The sequence below is a fragment of the Toxotes jaculatrix genome, chromosome 9, assembly GCF_017976425.1.
Source record: "Toxotes jaculatrix isolate fToxJac2 chromosome 9, fToxJac2.pri, whole genome shotgun sequence".
Lineage (NCBI taxonomy): Eukaryota > Metazoa > Chordata > Actinopteri > Toxotidae > Toxotes > Toxotes jaculatrix.
The window spans coordinates 21,192,206-21,212,659 of NC_054402.1; the positions used below are offsets into that span (position 1 = coordinate 21,192,206).

Below are 20,454 nucleotides of genomic sequence, written 5' to 3' on the forward strand. Positions count from 1 at the left end.
TCTTCTGTTTGCTCTTGTTTGTTTTTCTTGGCAGCCATTTGGAAGCACTAGTACTGTGAATAATATGGCTTTCCTGTCCCACACACTTCTCTGTAACAAATGGTGGCCAAGAAAACCACTCCAGGGGGTCAGCCTAAGCTGTTGTTTGAAGCTTATGCTGCAAAAAATGTAGAAAATAAAACAGGACCCAGAACTGAACCCTGCGACATAGTATACAATTTTAACTATTGTTCCTGTAGCCTTTTTTTCATACCTATTTCATTATCTTCCATTTCATTCCCATTCTTTCCCCCATTCCAGCTCTTCTATCTCTCTTCTATTTGATAGACATCGCAAAAAAACACAGTTTTCTATTGTCTTCATACTGACTTGCCTTTTTGTTTATGTCTGTTTTTCATGTCTCAACAGGAGAAGTTTGGCCACAGGACAAATTAGAGAGGCAAGCAGAAAAAAATCTAATAGCCATCCTACATGTACCAGCAGAAAAATGTCCCGCAGTCCTAAATAATGTGATGAATTTAGAGGACTGTTGGGCTCTTTCTAAGAAATGTTTGTACTTCTGTAAAAGTTTAAGTACACATATGATACTGCTAATGCATACTGAATCCGTGACTGTGCGTGTTGGTGTGTGCACCGGGTGATCACCTCCCAGCAGGTGACCATTGAACTCTCAACCCAGTTCCCCTGCTGAGGGAGATGGCTGGGGGGTGAGGTCCACCTCCACGGAGACACACAGCCCTCACACCTCCACCCCACTCCCCCCACCCCCTTTCCTCCCCACAAGGACTCGTCCCTCACCCGGGCACTATAAAAAGTCTGCTCTTGCTGAAGTTGTTCAGTCTCGTCACCAACTCCACCAGGTAAGGCAAGCAGCTGCTGTGGCTCTAACTGGGACTGGGACTGGGCTGTAGAATCGGCTGTCAGAAAAGAATAACTGTTGGGGAACTTTTTCATCCTCCAGAGTGAGCTTTCTGCTCTCTGTAAGCTTTGACGGCTTTGTGACCTAGTGCCAAAAATACGTTTCTCTGGGAAGAAGATAAATTGTAGTGTCAAATTTTACTTGTGACTTTGAGATATTGCATTTAATTAACTGTAACTTTGGGATAACAATGTTATTCAGCCTGTGGTGATGTTTTGTCTGTTATCTTCATTTCAAGGAGATGTGAAAAGTATCTCTAAACTCAAGTGCCTCTGGACTGAGATTGATTTTGAGTCCAAAGAGCTGATTTGCTAATTCTATGACTGTGTCTTATGGCCTGGATCAGGATTACATAGCAGTCCAGGGCTAATCAACCTGAGCTGTCTGTCTAATCTACCCAGATTACAAGCTCTTTTAATAGACAGCCATATGTTCAGTGCAAAGTCATTTGGGCCAGTTCAGGGATGAGTGTGTAGCTTTAACAAGACATTCTAACTTTTAAGTCTGCTTATCTGGCATTCACTTTGCTTTAGGTGGGGGATTCAAGACTTATTGGATTAGTGGGTTTCCATTTTTAAATTGCGTTTCTGTTCATTTCTTTGTGTAATTTAAACATTTTCATAATTGAAACTCCTGTGAGTGTAACATGTCCACCGAATAATCAGCAACTGTTGCCTCTTTTTCCACTCCAGACCACCATCATGAAATTTGTGGCTCTCGCTCTTGCCCTTCTGCTGGCTGTCGGTGAGTACTCGAGTGTGGTGTTTTTTGCTGAAGGGAAATATGTTAACCTGTATGTACAGCTTCACTCAGTCAGTAAGCTAAATGTCACGTAACAATTAAAACGTCTAAAATACATTTTCTATTTTAAATGAAATTGTGTTTTTGACTGCTTGCTGTTGCTTTTTTTTTCTCTCTCCTTCTCACCATTCCTTTCCTTTCTTCCTCAGGCTGTCAGGCCGCTTCCCTGCAGGCCGATGCTCCTTCCCAGCTGGCCCACATCCGGGCTGCTGCGGATGTCTACCTGACCCAGTTGAAGGACAGTGCCAACAACGCCCTGAGCCAGCTCGATGACACTGAGTACAAGGAACTCAAGTAAGGCCATCTCACTCTCCTCAGTCAGTCCCACTTTCTGTGACTGATGTTTGCTCAGTCACTCGTTCATTCAACTTTCTGCCTTAGTCATTTAAATTTACACTTCTCTAGTCATCATCGACTCAACTATGTTTTTCTAACTTTGGCAAAAAATGTTCTCTCCCACCTCTGTTCTCTCCCAGGGCCCGTCTGTCTCAGCGCCTGGAGGACATGCACAATCAGATCAAGGCTTTGCAGGGTGCTGTTTCCCCCATCACCGATAACGTTGTCAGTACCATCTCTGATGCCACTGCTGACTTCCGTGCCTCTGTCATTGCTGACATTGACAACCTGAAAGCTGAGATCGAGCCCAAACGCGAACAGCTGAGGCAGGTCATCGAAAAACACATCGAGGAATACCGCGCCCACATGGAGCCCATCATCAAAGAGTACCAGGCCAGGCACACAGCTGAGATGGAAGCCCTGAGGGTCAAGCTGGAGCCTGTTGTGGAGGAGCTGCGTACCAAGGTGGCCACCAATGTGGAGGAGACCAAGACCGCCCTGATGCCCATTGTGGAGGCTGTGCGTGCCAAGCTCGCTGAGCGTCTTGAGAATCTCAAGGAGATGGCCACTCCCTACGTCGAAGAGTACAAGGACCAGCTGAGGCAGGCCTACAGCCAGGCACAGACCATCAACACTGATGAGCTCACTTCCCTGAGGGAGAAGATTGCACCTTTAGCCGATGATATCAAGGCTAAGCTCCATGCCATCTTTGAGATCATCGCTTCTACCGTCACCAAGAGCTAAATCATCACTAACAAATTGTTAGTGTAACTAACCTCACCTACCTGTCTGTCCTAGATCCATTCCACCTTTCTCTTCATTCCTTCTTTCCTCACATGTACACACAGATCACCTCCCAAAATGAAGCCAATGCCTAAGTGATGCACTTCCTTGCAACAAAATGGCGGGACTCTTGCTCTCTCTCTCTCTCTCCCTCTCTCTCCCAAGCAAACGCCTTACTTCATGCGCACATGCTCAAGCACATGCAAGCAAAGACATACACAGACACATACACATCCAGCACACACATGCTTTACTCTTCACGTGCCACGACCACCTGCTTACCTTTTGTGTAGGAATTGTATGTGATTTATAACAAGTGCCTTAACCTCTGTGTAATGATGCTTGTATGATGAAAACTGTGCTTTGACGAAATGCAGCTCAATAAACATCTGACTCTTTATACTACTTTGCTCTCTGACTCTAACTTGAACAGTTTCATGTGCCAGATGACACTGAGTACAGGGACTTCAAATAAGGCTATGTTACTCTTTTTTTATGTTTTTTGTTTTTTATGGTTTGACATTGAAATATTTTCTTTTTCTTCCTAAATGATCAGTCTCTAATGACACAGAATATTGTCTATAACAATCTATAAGATACTGCAGTTGTTTTTGTCATTACATCCATGTTGGCCTGATCTGAAGCCAACATTAGAATAAAGTTAAATTTGATCCAAATGTCACGTACCTAATACAGCTTAAGAACAAAATGACATTTTCAGGAATGTATCAGTACACATTCAGCTTTATTGGAGTGTTGTTGGACACATTGAGCCTCTAAGGTCATATCACACATACGTCATCATTGATTAAAAGGTCAGTTGAAAAGAACAATATCTGTAAAATCAGTTCGACTTAAGACAGACATCCAATAACATATGAGATATTTTTGCCTGCGGTCCTGAAAGCTGTGATTAATGAGTCGATCAGGGGTGCAAACTGGCCTATTGACAAACTTAAGTCTTGTTGTGTTTTATTAGGGAAAAGCCCTCTTTTCTGTTCTGAATCCCTCAGGCTGCAGCCCTTCAACACTGTCCCATCATAGAGCCACACGAGGATGCAGATGCAGACACACACATACATACATCGCAACCACAACACTAAACCCTTCCACTTGCATCTGTAATCAGAGAGCTTTGATTTATCAAGCTCATATCTCATTTCATATCTCATATCTCAGTCTCAAATCTCATTTCAATTGTATCTTCTTTTTGGAGGTGTCATGAATTATTGTCAGGTCTTCGTGTGACTTAATTGGCACACAAACACTGTGAGACAAAGATGCTTTCTGAGACCTAACAGCATAAAGGACAATGGAAATAAGTCCAGGACTTTATCTTTACAGCCCTGGAACAGTCTGATATGTAGCATTTTATAAATATGCTGCCATTAAACAAAACCAGAAATATCTTTGTCAGTTTTAGAGAATCTGACTATCCAATTAGTATGGTGTTGAAACTGTGCTCCATGAAATTAGGCTATGAATAATAAAAGCGGTTTGTTGCTGTCTTCATCTATCCACACCCAGTAACACCGGACTGACTGGGATGTTATTAATGTGCTACTGATTGGTCACAACAAGCTCCAATTAAGGCTTTAGGCTATATGAAACAGAAGGCAGTGGAAGCTGGGATTTGTAGGTGCTCCAAAAAAGGTTCTGTGTGTGTGTGTGTGTGTGTCTGTGTGTGCACACAATACTTGGGGCGGCATGCATGCAGCTGTGATTAGTGCATGTCAGTGGCACTATGAGTATTATAATGGATGAGGCCGACATGGAGGTCCCCAGTGAGAGTCTCATGGTGTATAAAACCAGGTTGTTTCTGGACACAACAGCCACTCCTAACACACAACGCTTGGATGGACGTCTATCTGAGTGGCTTGCAGTGGACCGAGAGACAGGCCGAGAATATTTGTGCCTTCAGTTTTATGCCGATGTAATGACAGGAGTTTCTACTTGTTGTCAGAAGAGGAGGAATAGACTGAAGTCAACAGAAATATCAGAGGAAGAAGCAAAACGGCAAATTCATTCACATTATTTGTCTTGAAGATCTTCAAAGTATGGATGGTAAGTGTTCAAAACCATCTGAGCTCTATGGAGAACATTCATGTGATGATGATTACAGACAAAATCTGTGATCCAAATATCAACAAACGTTCACCACACATCTCGTCTCTCCTCTCCTCAGGTCCTCAGCTGTCTCAGAGCTGTGAACTACCTCTACCCTGCTGTGCTGATGGGGGGTCACTGTCGAGCGCCAAGGCCCCTCAAGTCAGTGGGGTCAGAGTTCAGCTGGAGATGCATGCGCTTTGGCAGCAGTTTGACCAGCTGGGCACAGAGATGATTGTTACCAAAGCCGGAAGGTATCAATAACAGTTGTATTTATATTATTTATTAATTAACCTGATCTTTCCCTTCTCCTTTTCCCCTCTTTCTCTTGTGTCACTTACTGTGTTATTTTCATTTCTACAGACGGATGTTTCCAACATTCCAGGTGCGAATCTCCGGGATGGATCCTGCTGCTGAATATGTCTTGCTTATGGACTTCATCCCTGTTGACAATACAAGATACAGGTCAGACACACTTACAGAGTAGATGTGCAGTGTTTATCGTGTAACAGAGATGGTTACTTTTTTTCAAGCCCATGATTGCCTGCTTATCAGCTAGATCTGTGCTCATAGCCTCTCTGCAAGCTTCATCCTACCTTATGAGTCCTATTTTAAACACCTTACATATGTGTGTGTGTGTGTGTGTGTGTCAGATATGCATTCCACAGCTCATCTTGGTTGGTGGCAGGCCGAGCAGACGTTGCAGCCCCAAGCAGGATGCATTTCCACCCAGACTCACCCGCCCGTGGAGCCCAGTGGATGAAGCAGACTGTGTCCTTTGATACACTCAAGCTTACCAACAACTTGCTGGATGACAATGGACATGTCAGTAAATGTCCTCAATGTGTGTCCCGTGTGCTTTAAACAGCACAAAAAGGGGGCACAGAACTTAGGAAATAAAGTACATTGTTTTGATTTCCATATATTGACTCGCTTGTGTCGCTTGTTGTGTTTTCTCCTCCTTCCTCATTGACAGATGATACTGAACTCCATGCATCGCTACCAGCCGCGCTTCCATGTGGTGTATGTAGATCCAGCTCCTAACAGCCACTTAAACGCACACAGGAACTTCTGCTCTTTTTCCTTCCCAGAGACCCGTTTCATGGCTGTCACTGCCTACCAGAACCACCGGGTAGGACACCCAGGATCAGTAGGCTTCAAACTAAATATCACCCAGGCCCAACAGACATCTGTTTGACACACTTGAATCAAGCAGATTATTTGTGCATCAACTGACAGGACTAGCATAGGATTAGGAAGCAATTTTGTTGCTTTTTATCTTATTTATTTTACCTCCTTCTCCCTCTCAGATCACCCAGCTAAAAATTGCTAGCAACCCATTTGCCAAAGGCTTCAGGAATACAGACCCCCAGGACTGGTGAGTGTGTATCAGTCTGAAGACAGTTTGCCTGATTCAGTGACACATGTTTCCCTTGATATCCCAGTTGAAATGATAACTAGATCACAGTGTATCTTTATCACTGTTATCAGCTGGTAAACAGTGATAAGGCAGCAGTCTCGATGATAGCTAATCTTTGACCTTTGTATGCCATGGAGGTTCACACATGGCAAGCCACGTATGGCGAGCTGAGAGGGATGTGGTGATTTATAGGAATTTGCATAAATATATATGCATGTGTGTGTGTGTACAGGCATGCACACGTCTGCCTACTATGCTTGTGTGATTACATACAGGGAGAAATCATATCTCTCTCTGTGTGTGTGTGTGTGTGTGTGTGTGTGTGTGTGTGTGTGTGTGTGTGTGTGTGTGTAGGGTAGGTAATTCCAGGCCCCTGGCAGTGTGGTGTCCACAAGAGGGCAGAACAGAGCCCCTCACCACCAAACCTGGAGAGCACAGAAGCTGGGGCTGCAAGACTTCAACCAGTGAGTCTCTCCAGTATTCTGGTAGTAGTCATTTTCATTCAAGCCCACAATTTCCACACAGGGACTGTTTAATGTTCACTGAAAATGTAATTAGCTTTTAGAACAGAATTTTCTGTGTTTTTCTGGATCTATTAGCAGACCAGAGGTAGCTTTGAAGTAAAGACTCTCAGACACAGGTCAAAGCCCTTTATCCAACACAGGACAACAGTGATTTATCCAGCAGCGCTCTGATCCCCAGTTGTATTCATTACTCTGGAAGGGTCAATAGGCAAAATCTGATTATTTGAATCAGCATTGAGCTAATAGTTCAAATTTAATAGACAGACAACACAGGAACTAAATGCTGATCAGTTATACGTGTCCAACCATTTTATTCTGCATCCTCAGGACAGGAGGAACCAGCCCCGCTGATGGTGGAGCAGTGTGGCCTGTTCCACCACTGTAAAGACTCTGTGGGACTCACCATGGAGAGCAGAGACGCAGACAGTTTATTAGCACCTGCTTCCTTCTTCCCTCTCCCTTCCTACTGGGACTGCGCAGGATCATCTCAAAGCAGAGACAACCTGCCATAAAGAAAGAGAAGCAAAGTGACGGACCTTTAACGTACAACACGAGCTCTACAGAGTCACAGTAGTGAGGTCCTATACATTATAGCAACAATACAGCGGTATAAAAAACACAGACAGAAAAATAAAATAAAATACTTGTAATCTCTACAAACTCTCAGCTGACTACAACAGACAGTATCGTCAGCTGCACTTATTAAAGTCACATGGTAATTTCTCGTCATAACATTCGTGCAACAATGCATCCGTTTGTTGTCTGAAATAATAAAATGACATTCTGAAAATTTGGTCTCAGGTTTTGTCCCTTAAATTAAAAAACAAACAAACAAACAAACAAAAAAAAAAACCCTGTGGTTATTCTGGATGAGCTCTACGAAGCTATCACGGTGAAACTCCATTACCCAGGATGTCTAGTATCTATTTCCTGAAGAAGTGGCAAGAGCCATGACATGACAGTCATTTTGCCTTCAAATTAAAAGACGTTATAAAAAAAGGGACCAAAATGTGGAACGGAGATGTTGCCAAAATACACGTGCAGATAAAGAAAAAAACAACAACAGCAGATAAATGTATTTAAATAAATCCAAACCAAAGTGTTTCACTTAATAAATAATTGTACTCAATTAAACGGGACATATGGTGCATTAGATCACAACATTGCAAACCAGTTTTAAAAAAAATTTGCACCATGATCACAGTTATTATAATTTAAAACCTCTTGAGGCAGTATGTATTGTAGGACTAATACTCTGGGTTGCATTTTAATGCAGCTCACTGTGTGAATTTTCATTACAAATAACTGTCACTTGTGGAGTTTGCCTAATTTTGTTGCACAAATTAATAAGTACACTAAGGGGTAATGAGCCCGCCAAGGCAAACTGCCTTCACTTTACAAACTGGTTTGTGGGTTGCCATGATGTATCACTTGGGGGTTTTATTGGTCTTATTTTGAAAGTGCTTATAGGAAGTTTTGTGGTTTGGTATTTCCACTTGACGGTGGTGATGCTCGAGCTCTCGCAGCTCCGAAGGATGCAGAGGGGTGGATGGAGGGGGAGGAGGAGGTGAAAGACTGAAGGCGGAGAACAGAATGAACGGCTCGGTAAAGGGGAAGGATGCGGATTATGATAGCCCTCCGGCCAGCCTGCCCACCGACGATGGTTTCGGTCGTTTGACATGAGGATGCGTGGAGAAAACGACACGGGCCTGCGGTTTGTTGATACACGGCGCACGGAGGGAGATCCTGTAATTTACGCGTCGCCTCCAATAATCTGTGACACCGAGAGCTGCCTGGCTTAACTGTGAGGGTGATTTGATTTGCAGCCTAGGCTGCTTTGAATTCCCATGTTATTTCATCGTGGTCATTAAAGTTGTTGTCTTCTCATCAAGTGTACGTCAAGAAAAGCGGAGTGAAAATACGGTGACCCCCGTCCCTCTTCACATTTGTGGCTCAACTGCCAACATGTCTTTAGCCGTCATTTTTGCATCATCGCCACCTGATCTCTTCTGCTCTGCTGCTGCAGACTGGATGTCAAACTGAACGGGGCGCCGTGAGGTCGAAACCAAACATACCAAAAATACAACTTCACCGTGTTTTAACATGGAGGCGTCGACGTTACAGCGTCGCCGGCTGACAAGTCTGTTCATATGGACGACTTTGTGTTGGCTCAGCAGCGGTCAATCAGCGGCGGACGCTTCGGGCCTGCCTCTAGCCATCCGCGTGCCACTGCGGCAAGGCGCTCGCGCTGAACAGTCGCCCTCGTTGCCACCTGCCGCTGCTGCGGCTGCTGCTCTGAAGCGCGAGCTTGGCAACACGGGGAGGCATCCAGCGCGCAGGCGGAGAGGAGCGGCAGCGGGCGGCATCAGCTTCGTGGATATGATCGATAACCTGCGTGGGAAGTCCGGCCAGGGTTACTACGTGGAGATGGCCGTGGGCTCTCCTCCGCAGAAGGTAAAGGTTTTACGTATGTGGCATAATTAATATGGTGTCAAAGCACTCCGTAATGTACACCAAAATATTCATGCACTTTTTGGACAACAGAGCTAACAACAAAATTTAATGAGTTAACGCCAAGAACAAAAATAAATAAATAAAAATAAAAAAAATCAATAAAGTTTTCTTTAAGGATGACATTCAGTGGGGCTGGTCAGTACTGTTCTTTATTGCACTGTACAGTCTGGTTCTCTGTGCAAAATTCAATTTTCATCTTTTGTCCCTCACTCTTTGTCTTTCTCTGTCTCTCTCAGTTGAGTATAATCTGCTTTATTGGCAGGAATGTTGCATTAAATACCAGGTGCACTTACCTCTCTGTGGTGCTCCCCCAAAGTAATGATCAAACCCAGTGCTGTGTAATGATAATACACATTTTGCATTTATTGCACTGCAACACTGTAGCAGTGTGCCTGTATATGTATGTGTGTCCGTATATCTCTCATGTGTTTTGACCAGCTACACAACAACAGGTTCTAACACTAAAAACAATAACAGGTAGGCCTAAACCAATATTAATAATAATAGTACTGACAATGGGAGGTGACCACTATAAACTTATAACACACCTTGCTAACACACTTGCAGTGTGTGTCCTTAACTAATGTAATACTAATAATGTGCCTAATATAAGATTTATGTAGTGGAATAGGGAATTAGAGTTTGCAGTACTTCAAATATTCTGTATGCTCGTCCAATACTGTTGATGGCCCTGCAGTGACAGATGGCCTGTGTGTGTGTGTGTGTGTGTGTGTGTGTGTGTGTGTATGTGTGTGTGTGTGTGTGTGTGTGTGTGTGTGTGTGTGTGTGTGAAAGTGGGAGAAAGGACTGAATGATACAGACAGATAATGGAACCATTAATTCTGCAGAGTGAGGAGTGCCAGCTGGGCGCAGCTGTGGTGTACAGGCTGGCACACAGAGGGCGACGGATACAGAGAGAGACAGTGAGTGAGAGGGGGACAGAAAGTGATGAGGTGGTAGAAGAGGAGAAGAAGGAGAGGACAAATGTGACAGAGGGAGTGAAACTGAGAAATAAATGAATGGCTGGAGAGGGAGATGAGAGGGGAACCAGGAGTGAATTAGTGCAAGTGAAGATGGAGAGAGAGAAAAGTGAGAGAGAGGAAAGTGTGGGAGACAGGGGGTTTGAGAGAGGAAGAGAGGAACCAAGAGTGTTTGACAGAGTGAGGATGTGGGCGTGAGACTGGGAGCTTTCAGGAAATGAAAAGGAAGACTGTTGAGAGATGACGAGTGTGATTGAGGGCCCTTAGCTGCTAAGTGGAGGTGTCACTCTGCCATCGAGAGACATTGATGCTTCCTGGATCAAGGAGAGGGACAGAAAGACAGAGGTAGAGATCTTCCAGACTGGAGGCCAATCAGCAAAGACAGACAACACATTGTTTTAGTGGCTAAAGGTGTGTCCTTCTACCAGTTATCAGCAGTCACTGACCCTGCTGGACGCCTGGGTATCGCTTCAGATTTTATGTTTGATTTGTGCTGATGTGATGCCAAAATTCTGATACTGATTATTAAAGCGATGCGTTTTCTTTGGTATACGCGAACATCCAAGACAGATGTTTAATTTAGCACACGAAGACAAAGTTCTCAAACGGTATGTGGTGTCAGAACAAATACAGCTGTATCCTCTGAATATTCTATATGTCTGGCCTAATGTTTCAAATTGTGATACAAAGAGAATCTTGTTTAAACCTGAGTGATTCTCTGGACTTGTTGTAATGGATGTCCATGTCCAAAGGTCTTTATGGGCCAGAGGGTGTCACATAACCTTTGATCACAGCCAAAAATCACTGCACTTTCCACAGAACTATCACATCATTTTAGTTCACTACCATTTTGGAGCTTTCGTTAAAGTACATCCAGGATTTTATTATTAACAAAGCAAAGTATTTGTAATATGAATGCAATAATGATCAAAGCCCAGTTATATTCAAAGGTGTTATTGCCCTGAAGCCTTAAATAAAACCCCACAAAAAAAACAAAATTTGGCCATTTTAAGCAGCAGAAATAAAGGTGACAACAAACGACCTCTGATATCTGGCAGCATTTTTAAATCCTGGTGGTTTTATTTAAGGAGATATGAGACCATGAAGCTAGACCAAATGGAAGAACGTATAGATTTCTGATATATCCTGGTATTGACAAAAAGGTCTTGAAACCCCTTTTACCTTGCAATACCAAGCACACTGATCTTCAGGGACTTCAGGGAAACATGAACTCATACACACCAGATCCCAGACTTGTATATTTTAACCAAGCACAAGAGTGCTGGTCAGGGGTCAGTGACCATCTCATTTGCTAATATGACCAGTCAGGATAACCATAACAGCAAACTAATACAATGTTTGCAGGCCCTTGATGAGTCTCAAGATATCTTGAATCAAATTATCTAAATGTGTTTAAGGCTTTAAAAGTCTGCATCCACATAAATAAAGCTTTATATAAATAAGTAAATGTAAATCTGTATCAATATATAAAATAGCTTGAGAGTGGCATTATGTCAAAGTACTGTGTGATTCAGTGGTTCAACAAGAGCAAAATGGCCTTGAGCCTTAATTGACATCATAAATGAGACAATGCCTTGTGTTTAACTGGAGATGCAAAGTTGTGGAAATGACATCAAGTCATTTACAGGAACTTTTGCTTTATGTTGCGCTCTGTTCTGGTAACTACCAGATGATTTCTCCTCCATAGTGAAGGGGGGAAGGGCAAATATAATGGCTGGAGCAGACAGGCACTCTGCCAGAGAGGACAGGAAGACAGAGACAGAGAGGGAGAGAAGGGAAAGGCATGAGGTCTCAGTGTGTCAGGATGCATCTTCATGTGTTTGTGTGTGTGGTCATGTGCATTACTTTGTCCAGAGCCAGATCACTCTTTGTGTGTGTGTGTGTGTGTGTGTGTACACCTAAAAGAAAAACATTTATCCTGTGCAGTCAGCAAAATTCTGCACATCACAAGAGAGGAAAACACAGTGTGTCGAGCATTAATACTGACAGTAAGTTGTGCTTTTACAGGCAGTATACACAGGCATGTGTGTGTACATCATTGACATGGATGCACAGTGTGCGTGAGGTAAAAGTGAGGTAGACTGAGTCAGTATTTATTCTGGGGTTTTCAGGTCCAGCCCTTGAGACAGTAGCACTTCTGTGGATATTTTAAGAGCCAATCCATTATTGAACAGCTTGCTGTGGCTCTATGGCTGCCTGTCTCTTCATCTGTTTGGGTGTTTCTGTGCCAGTCTGTCTTATCTGTCTGTCCTCTGTCCGTCTATTTTCTCTGCCAATGTGTTGGTCTTTCTTTGAACTGCACGCAGGAATCTTTGAACATAAGTGAAACTGTAACCATAACATTAGCACGTTTTTCGCTGCAACCATATGAATGAAAACACATTAATTGAACACAGTTACACGAGTGTGAAATTGCATGACTCACACAAGATAAACTGCATTAAAACAGCAGTACAACCACAAACAGGGCACAAAGAAATACAGATTATAATCAGTAGCTGTGACACATGGCACACAATTATATATGTAGAAACTATTGTATATCTGTCTTTGTTGCTGTCTGCCATTGTTCTCCATTCACACATTCACTGACTGTTTTGACTTACTGTGCAAAATATGATACTCACATAGAGATGCAGACAGAAGAGGAGGAGATGGGAGAGAGGGGGGAGTAGAATGGGCAACCCGAGAAGAGTGTAGGGTTAGAGAGGAGACAGAGAGGGGACACTGAAGGACATTTAGGGCAACAGGAAACAGCACAGGACATGGCTGAGGAAGAGAAATAGTTACAGAGAATGATTGAGAGATGAAAAACGGAAATCTGTGAGCGGTGAGGCTAACTACTTGCTGTAATTAAGACTTCAGGCTTCCAAAAATAGCCTGTAAGTATAAAATCTGTCAATGGCAGACATCAGTCATGATTTTACAAATGGACGTCTGTCTCCAAGGTAGCAGAGTTACAGATTTAACTTGCCCTTCAGAGATTGAACATAATCAATTTCACAATGTAACCCAAGCATCAGTTTTACAAACCTATTGATTTCTGCAAAAAGCACGCAGCAGATATTTAATAAATGCTCTCTCCTCTTTCCCAAACTGCTTCCATCTCGTTAGTTGAACATCTTGGTGGATACAGGAAGCAGTAACTTTGCTGTCGGAGCAGCTGCTCATCCCTTTCTGCGCAGATACTACCATCGTTCACTGTGAGTACAGACACACGTGCAAAAATACACAGCCAAAACATAAAAGGATTCATGTTTCAGGTTTTTTTTAATCACAGATACTGTCCATTCACAGATCCAGCTCATACCGTGACCTGGGTAGGAGCGTGTACGTTCCTTACACCCAGGGTCGATGGGAAGGGGAGCTGGGCACCGACCTGGTCTCTGTCCCACATGGCCCCAACGCCACGTTGCGTGCCAACATCGCTGCAATCACCCAGTCAGATCGCTTCTTCATCAATGGATCCAACTGGGAGGGAATCCTGGGACTGGCCTATGCTGATATAGCTCGGGTGAGAGCAGAGCGTATGATTGCTTCTTCAAAATCTGAAAACATCAGCTAAGAAGTGATCTCAGTTTCTAGGTGCACAGGGGACTTCAGTGTGCCGGCCTCTCTGTTGTAATCTCATCTACAAGCTGACAAAACTGTGCGCTTTTACATTACATTTCACTTTGCCTGCTGCCATATTGAAGGCCTAAATCATTCAGTAGCAGTAATTTGTTCCTCTGGATGGTTGTTACATTACTTTGCTCTGGCATCCCCAACATTGGCAGTTAGAATACTTTAGCATACCTAATTATGTCCTCTGTGAATGATGAAGGAAGTGAAGTAGGTTAGATGTCCAATGTTGTCTTGTGACCACTGAGCTTGTTAAAACCCTAGTGGGAATAATTTTCGCCCTTTTCCTAACTTTCCAAGTTTCTATTCTGGTGTAAGATGATGATACTATTATGATAATACTACTATACTGATGACATTGGATCTGGGCATGGATATAGGATCATTTCATTTTTGAATAATTAAAATCCACTCTGACATCTGGAGGATCTGATTGGAAGAGTAGCACCTTGCTTTTTAATGTGTAACTAAAATCTTTTTATTATTATTTACATTGTTAGAATAATTTACTATAGGACTTCTGGGGTAAGTGATAACTCCACTGTAAACTCTAATAAGCGAGGAAGAGCCGCAGGTTGAAAGCTGATTTGGAAACAGGTTTTGCTGATGTAATAATAAAGGGGTTATTTTAGAGGAGGAGGAGGTTTGATCAATCTTTTAGAAATTTAAAACTGATGACTGAAAGCTTGGTTTGTCCATTCAGAAGTAAAGCTACCCTACCTTTCCCCTCTCTCTCTCTCTCTCTCTCTCTCTCTCTCTCTCTCTCTCTCTCTCTCTCTCTCTTTCTCTCTCCAGCCTGACGAGACATTGGAGCCTTTCTTTGACTCTCTGGTTCGTCAGACTCCTGTCCCCAACCTCTTCTCTCTCCAGCTGTGTGGAGCAGGCTTCACCCAAAACTACTCCCTGGGGAGTGCCACTGTTGGTGGCAGCATGGTGAGACACACACACACACACACACACATACAGCGTCCAGCATCATGTTTGAAGACAGTATTGGATTGGTTTATATTTTTCCCTATGCTTTCAGATCATTGGAGGAGTGGACACGTCACTGTACGTAGGAGAGCTTTGGTACACTCCCATCCGCAGGGAGTGGTACTATGAGGTCATTATCGTACGCATTGAGGTTAATGGACAGGACCTCAACATGGACTGTAAAGAGGTGAGATCTGACTGACAAGAATGATTTAATGGTCGTTGATACTATACGTTATTTAAGAGATTTATAATTTATGAATGTTCCTCTGTCTTTTACAGTACAACTATGATAAGAGTATTGTGGACAGTGGGACCACCAACCTTCGGCTGCCTAGAAAAGTCTTCCAGGCTGCAGTCAAGGCTATTGAAGCAGCCTCTTCGGTCAGTACCTACTATACCAGATATACTGTTTCCTTTCTGTCAATGTGAAGTCATTGTTCAAAAATAAATGTTTGGAATCTGTGAATCAATTCAGAATCAAAGAAGAAAAGAATAATAATTCCTACGTGAAACAGTTTTTCTCCCACTCCCATTGAGTAAGCTCCAGCTTCCCCTCGTGACCCTGATTTGTAATGAGCAAGGATGGGAAAGGAAAGAATGAGTGTCCTCCTGACCCTGTTTTTCAGACAGAACAGTTTCCCTCTGGGTTCTGGCTCGGGGAGCAGCTGGTATGTTGGCAGGCCGGCACTACACCCTGGCACATCTTCCCAGTCATCTCCCTCTACCTGATGAGTGAAAACCGCAACCAGTCCTTCAGAATCTCCATTCTACCGCAGGTAATACACACTGCTGGATGTGAATGTGGTTGTATAAAACAGGAGTCCACAGCTGTTTTCATGTCTGTGATTGACTCTGTGATAACATTTGTTCCATGGGACCTTCTGTCCAGATGGACAGTAGCTACTATGTTTTACTGTGCCTGGATTCATAACTGTAAAATGAAATCTACCTTTTGTCCAGGGCTAAAAGAATTACGGCAACTGCATTAAAGACCGTTAGGAGACAGATGTCTGCTTCTCAGCCAATAAGATGTTTTGATATTTAGTAAAAGTTAAAAATAATTTTGTCATGTCTGTGAAACACAGACAGGTTGATGGTTTAGATGAAGAAATTGTGGAAGTTAGTTGGTGAAGGCTGATGGGAGAAAAACAAATTAATTATATATTAGATTTTACATCTGTTTCCATGGCTCCTGTGTTTGAAGATAAATCAGTGCCCTCTGAGAGCAGGAGGTGATGCATTTTCTTTATAATATCTAGAATTTCATCATTAAAGAAGCCCATGAAGTTGTTACTACTGAGAACTAGAGGAATTCATGGATCAATAGAGCTATGGCTCTCTGTCATGTACCTCCTCTGTAATTCTGAAGTCTGAGGTGATTTCATTGACGGCCCGTAAATGCAGTTTTCATTACTCCTACAGATAATTGGCATGCCCTTCAGCTACACTCTTTTATATGGTCCTCGGTAGAATAAAGGCTGGCTAGGCACCACGGGGGAAAAAGAATAACCACGTTTCAAAGAGAATTACCTTTGAATACATTCTCTCTTTTCATGAAGCTCTGAAAAGTCATGACACGGTTTTTGTTCAAAGGCACTAAGAAAAGTCTTTATGGTGGTGTAATGAATAAGATTTGACAGTGAGATTTGGAAGCGAGGTTCGGTGCTGCAAACCTGTGGAAGACTTGTGACCTTGATGCTGATGGATTGAGAAAAGTTTTTACTTTTTTTCCCTTATTTTAGAATTTCTATAGGCGTCACGGGCTTACAGTAAATCATGATTAAATACAGTACATGTACTGTAATTACAGGGAAACGTGAAGGCACAGAGAGGAACACACTAATGAACTAGAGCCCAACCGACACTGGATTTATGAGGGTGTTTCTGTATGTAGTGGGTCTAACTCTTCATTGTGTCGTACAGTGGGCAGGGACTACACTTCCTTCGACTGTCTTTCATTACAAGGCAGCATTAGATGTCATTAGAATTTCAGAGAAACAAAGGATTTCATGTTATCTCTTGCATAAATTCTCTCTGTGTCAAATTTCAGGAAAGTCCATAACAGAAAGAATGGAAGGAAGAGTGCATAATGCAAACTGTCATTACAAATTAAGTAAAATCACAAAATTCTCAATCAATAAATAAATATTGATTGAGAATTTATAAATATAACAACCACATGCAAGCTGAAAAAGCAGGGAAGCTACACACATGCCTTGATCGGCCCCGGTCCTTCTCTCTCTCTCTCTCTCTCTCTCTCTCTCTCTCTCTCTCTCTCTCTCTCTCTCTCTCTCTCTCTCTTTCTATTTAGCAATATCTGCGGCCGGTAGAAGACGTGGCTTCAGCCCAGGAGGACTGCTATAAGTTTGCTGTATCGCAGTCTAGCACCGGTACGGTTATGGGGGCTGTCATCATGGAAGGCTTCTATGTGGTCTTCGACCGTGAGAAGAAACGAATCGGCTTTGCTGTTAGCACCTGCCATGGTGAGAGGGGACAAGGAACATAGAATGAATCAAGTTTATAGTGTAAGAAAAAAGGAATATGAATATTGACATAAAAAAGAATTGGGATGGAGGACATAGGACTACCTAAACGGCAAGAAAATATAAAGTAGAAAATGCAGGATAAGTCTTGGGGGTTGTGTAATGATGTACAGTGATAGTAAAATATAGAAACTATTCTCCTGATCTGTGTGTTAAATACCTACAATCTCCATTCTCCCACGTTTAGTGCATGATGAGTTTCGCACAGCCTCTGTGGAGGGCCCGTTCCACGGCGTTGACCTGGAGGACTGCGGCTACAATATCCCCCAAACAGACGAGTCCACTCTCATGACCATCGCCTACATCATGGCGGGAATCTGCGCGCTCTTCATGCTGCCGCTCTGTCTCATGGTGTGCCAGTGGCGCTTTGCCCGCTGTCTCCACCCACACGGGGACTTTGCTGATGACATATCACTCCTAAAGTGAGGAGGGAGAAGACCTAGGCTTGAAACGAGGGACAAAAATGGAGTGGGGGAAAAGGGATGTACGATGTTACAAAATGTTGGTGCTGTTGAATGAGAGCTTTGAAAAGTTTTTTTCAGGAATATAACGTACAAAGTATAGAAAATGCTGACTTACATCATGTGAGGATAACTACAGCCATTACTAACCTGAAAGACAAACAAGTGAAAGTTGATGTTATCAGTGTCAACTTGCCTGTTTGAGCTACCTATGCAGATCAGCATGGTTACAGAAACAGATGTGGGAAAATCAAGTCTTTATTATAAATAGTTTATAAATAGGGAACAAAGGTGGATTGGATTTGGAATTTTGAAAGATTTGACTCTTAACATTGCAGAGCCCCACACAGAGTTTGATTTGGGGTTTGGGGAAAATTAAAGAGCAAACACAGAATTTACAAACATGCGTAAATGAAGAAACTTGCAATCTGGATGTGATGTCAATACAAGATGTGAAACCACGGTGTTGTCGGATGTGGTTTGTTAAGGAATGATTTGAACATATGAACGTGTGTTTACATGCGTGTGTTTATAGACCTATTGTTTGTGGCTTGTGAGTGAATGAACCACATTGATATGTGTGAGCATGCCTGTATGTGTGCACAGCTGTACTGTAAATGAAGAGTATTGAAGAGTAAGATTTAATGAAAATGATACTTAAGAAGTTGAAAAATGATACTAGCATCCACAAAGTTACACCATTTTGCAAATGCCAGCAAATAATTCTGCAATGCAAAACATGTAAGCTTAAAGAGGCCAATTTGATGAAATATCAGATTGTAACAGCATTTACTGTATATGTATCAGTTCACCTAGTGTGAAACTGAGACTACTGAACACAGTCAATATCAGATGTCACTTTTTCTTCTTATATTGATAGCTTAAATCTATTGTACAATGTGTGCATTCCAGATCTTCTATTTGCGCAGGCACACACACACACACAGAATACACATTGCTTAACCTACTGCTGCACCATCTGATGATTTGCACATGTAACAACACACTACATGTTAACAGACCAAGACTTAATAGGGCTTCTTTCACAGACACAGAAACAGCCTAACTCACCACATCTTTCAATGGGGACCACCATATATGCTTGGACAAGGAAGCCAGCCCAAAGTATGTTATACACTAAAGAACACTATGTATGTCTTCAAGGGACAGTTCACTATGTATGTCTACAAGACACAGTTTGTATTGTCTCTCAGCAAGCTGTAAATAGATAAACTCAGAACTGTATATTTATCTGTCAGGCGCTGGCAGCACTGTTGAACCAATAAAGTACTTATTGTAACTGTAAAATGTGATTTTCATTTTTTCGCACTAAAAATTATTGACTAATTCTAAATTATATGCTTGTATTTTTAAATTTTGCACATTCAGTGTTAAAATATGCTAAAACTTTTCAAAGACATGGTGTAGTTCATGTAATACAAATAAGTAAAAAAGTAAAAAAGAAAGGTCATTATTGTTATACTGTCTGCTTTTATTAAAAAAAAAATCACCACTGTAATGACTTTTTACTTTTTTTTTAAAAAAAAAAACCTACTTCCCACTATGTGTTTACTGTTCACAGTTATTTTAATACTAATCTTGCCAAAGGTTGTTACATCTCTCAGATGCAGTAACGTCTAAAATATCTGAAATATTTAATGTCTAAGATATTTGAAAACTTTGCACCTATGTTATTTCCCTCTGAAAGACATGGGTCTTTTTGACATGTCTCAATATCTGTTAATGGCTGGATTATTGATCAGTGGTTTGTGGTTGTTGGGTTCTACATTGATTTTGAGGTCTTGTCTTATTAATGACTGAGAATGATCTCTATCTACCTTTAAAAACACATGGAAATAGAAGCAATGGTAGTAGTACTGTTTTACTGGAAGTAAATTTCCCTTTTGCAGCCGAGGTGCATCATGTTCTATGGTCGGGAACCTCCTAGTGGCTTTGACGGGTAGTGGCCCCCTCAGTGGAAGCCTGTGGCTCTCTGACAGCAGATGAAAGACTTGCTCTCTGCATAGGCCTGGGTTGTTTTCTTGACAGGTACAGCCGTTCTACTTTATTGCTTTTCATTTATTTTATGTAATTACTTTTTTCTGACATAGAAAGGAACAAAAACACAGTCTCTACTAATGCTCTGTGTTATCATTCACACTCACCAGGAAACTGTGTTTTTTAAACATAATCTCATTGGCATCACTCTTACAATAATTTTCATTATTGTAAGAGTGAAATGTTATGTAAATGTAGCTGTGTGAACTTTAAACATAACTGAGCAAATTTAAGTTGAGTAACATGTAGGCCACTCAATATGTAGTAAGTAAAGTTCTGACAAAAAATTCCTGTGGTAGCTGCTCACACTCCTGAGGCATTATCATTATTATTATTATTTGTAGTAGTAGTAGTAGTAGTAGTAATAATATCATTATTATCATCATCAT

At 42.1% G+C, this 20,454-nt stretch overlaps 3 protein-coding genes across 3 annotated transcripts; all 3 read left to right on the top strand.

Moving 5' to 3' along the window:
* Positions 1-760: 760 nt before the first annotated feature.
* Positions 761-3,239, top strand: apoa1b (apolipoprotein A-Ib). The gene is made up of 4 exons (XM_041047075.1): positions 761-860; positions 1,612-1,663; positions 1,870-2,014; positions 2,197-3,239. The coding sequence occupies exons 2-4, from the start codon at positions 1,621-1,623 to the stop codon at positions 2,798-2,800; spliced, it is 792 nt and encodes a 263-aa protein (XP_040903009.1). The 5' UTR covers positions 761-860; positions 1,612-1,620; the 3' UTR covers positions 2,801-3,239.
* A 1,657-nt stretch (positions 3,240-4,896) lies between these two features.
* On the top strand, positions 4,897-7,459 carry LOC121186774 (T-box transcription factor TBX1). Its single transcript, XM_041045571.1, has 8 exons — positions 4,897-4,903; positions 5,025-5,199; positions 5,309-5,410; positions 5,599-5,770; positions 5,922-6,077; positions 6,256-6,323; positions 6,720-6,829; positions 7,217-7,459. The coding sequence occupies exons 1-8, from the start codon at positions 4,897-4,899 to the stop codon at positions 7,399-7,401; spliced, it is 975 nt and encodes a 324-aa protein (XP_040901505.1). The 3' UTR covers positions 7,402-7,459.
* A 999-nt stretch (positions 7,460-8,458) lies between these two features.
* Positions 8,459-19,284, top strand: bace1 (beta-secretase 1). The gene is made up of 9 exons (XM_041046288.1): positions 8,459-9,343; positions 13,519-13,607; positions 13,702-13,918; positions 14,821-14,958; positions 15,053-15,187; positions 15,283-15,384; positions 15,630-15,779; positions 17,315-17,486; positions 17,734-19,284. The coding sequence occupies exons 1-9, from the start codon at positions 8,993-8,995 to the stop codon at positions 17,970-17,972; spliced, it is 1,593 nt and encodes a 530-aa protein (XP_040902222.1). The 5' UTR covers positions 8,459-8,992; the 3' UTR covers positions 17,973-19,284.
* The last annotated feature ends 1,170 nt before the right edge of the window (positions 19,285-20,454 follow it).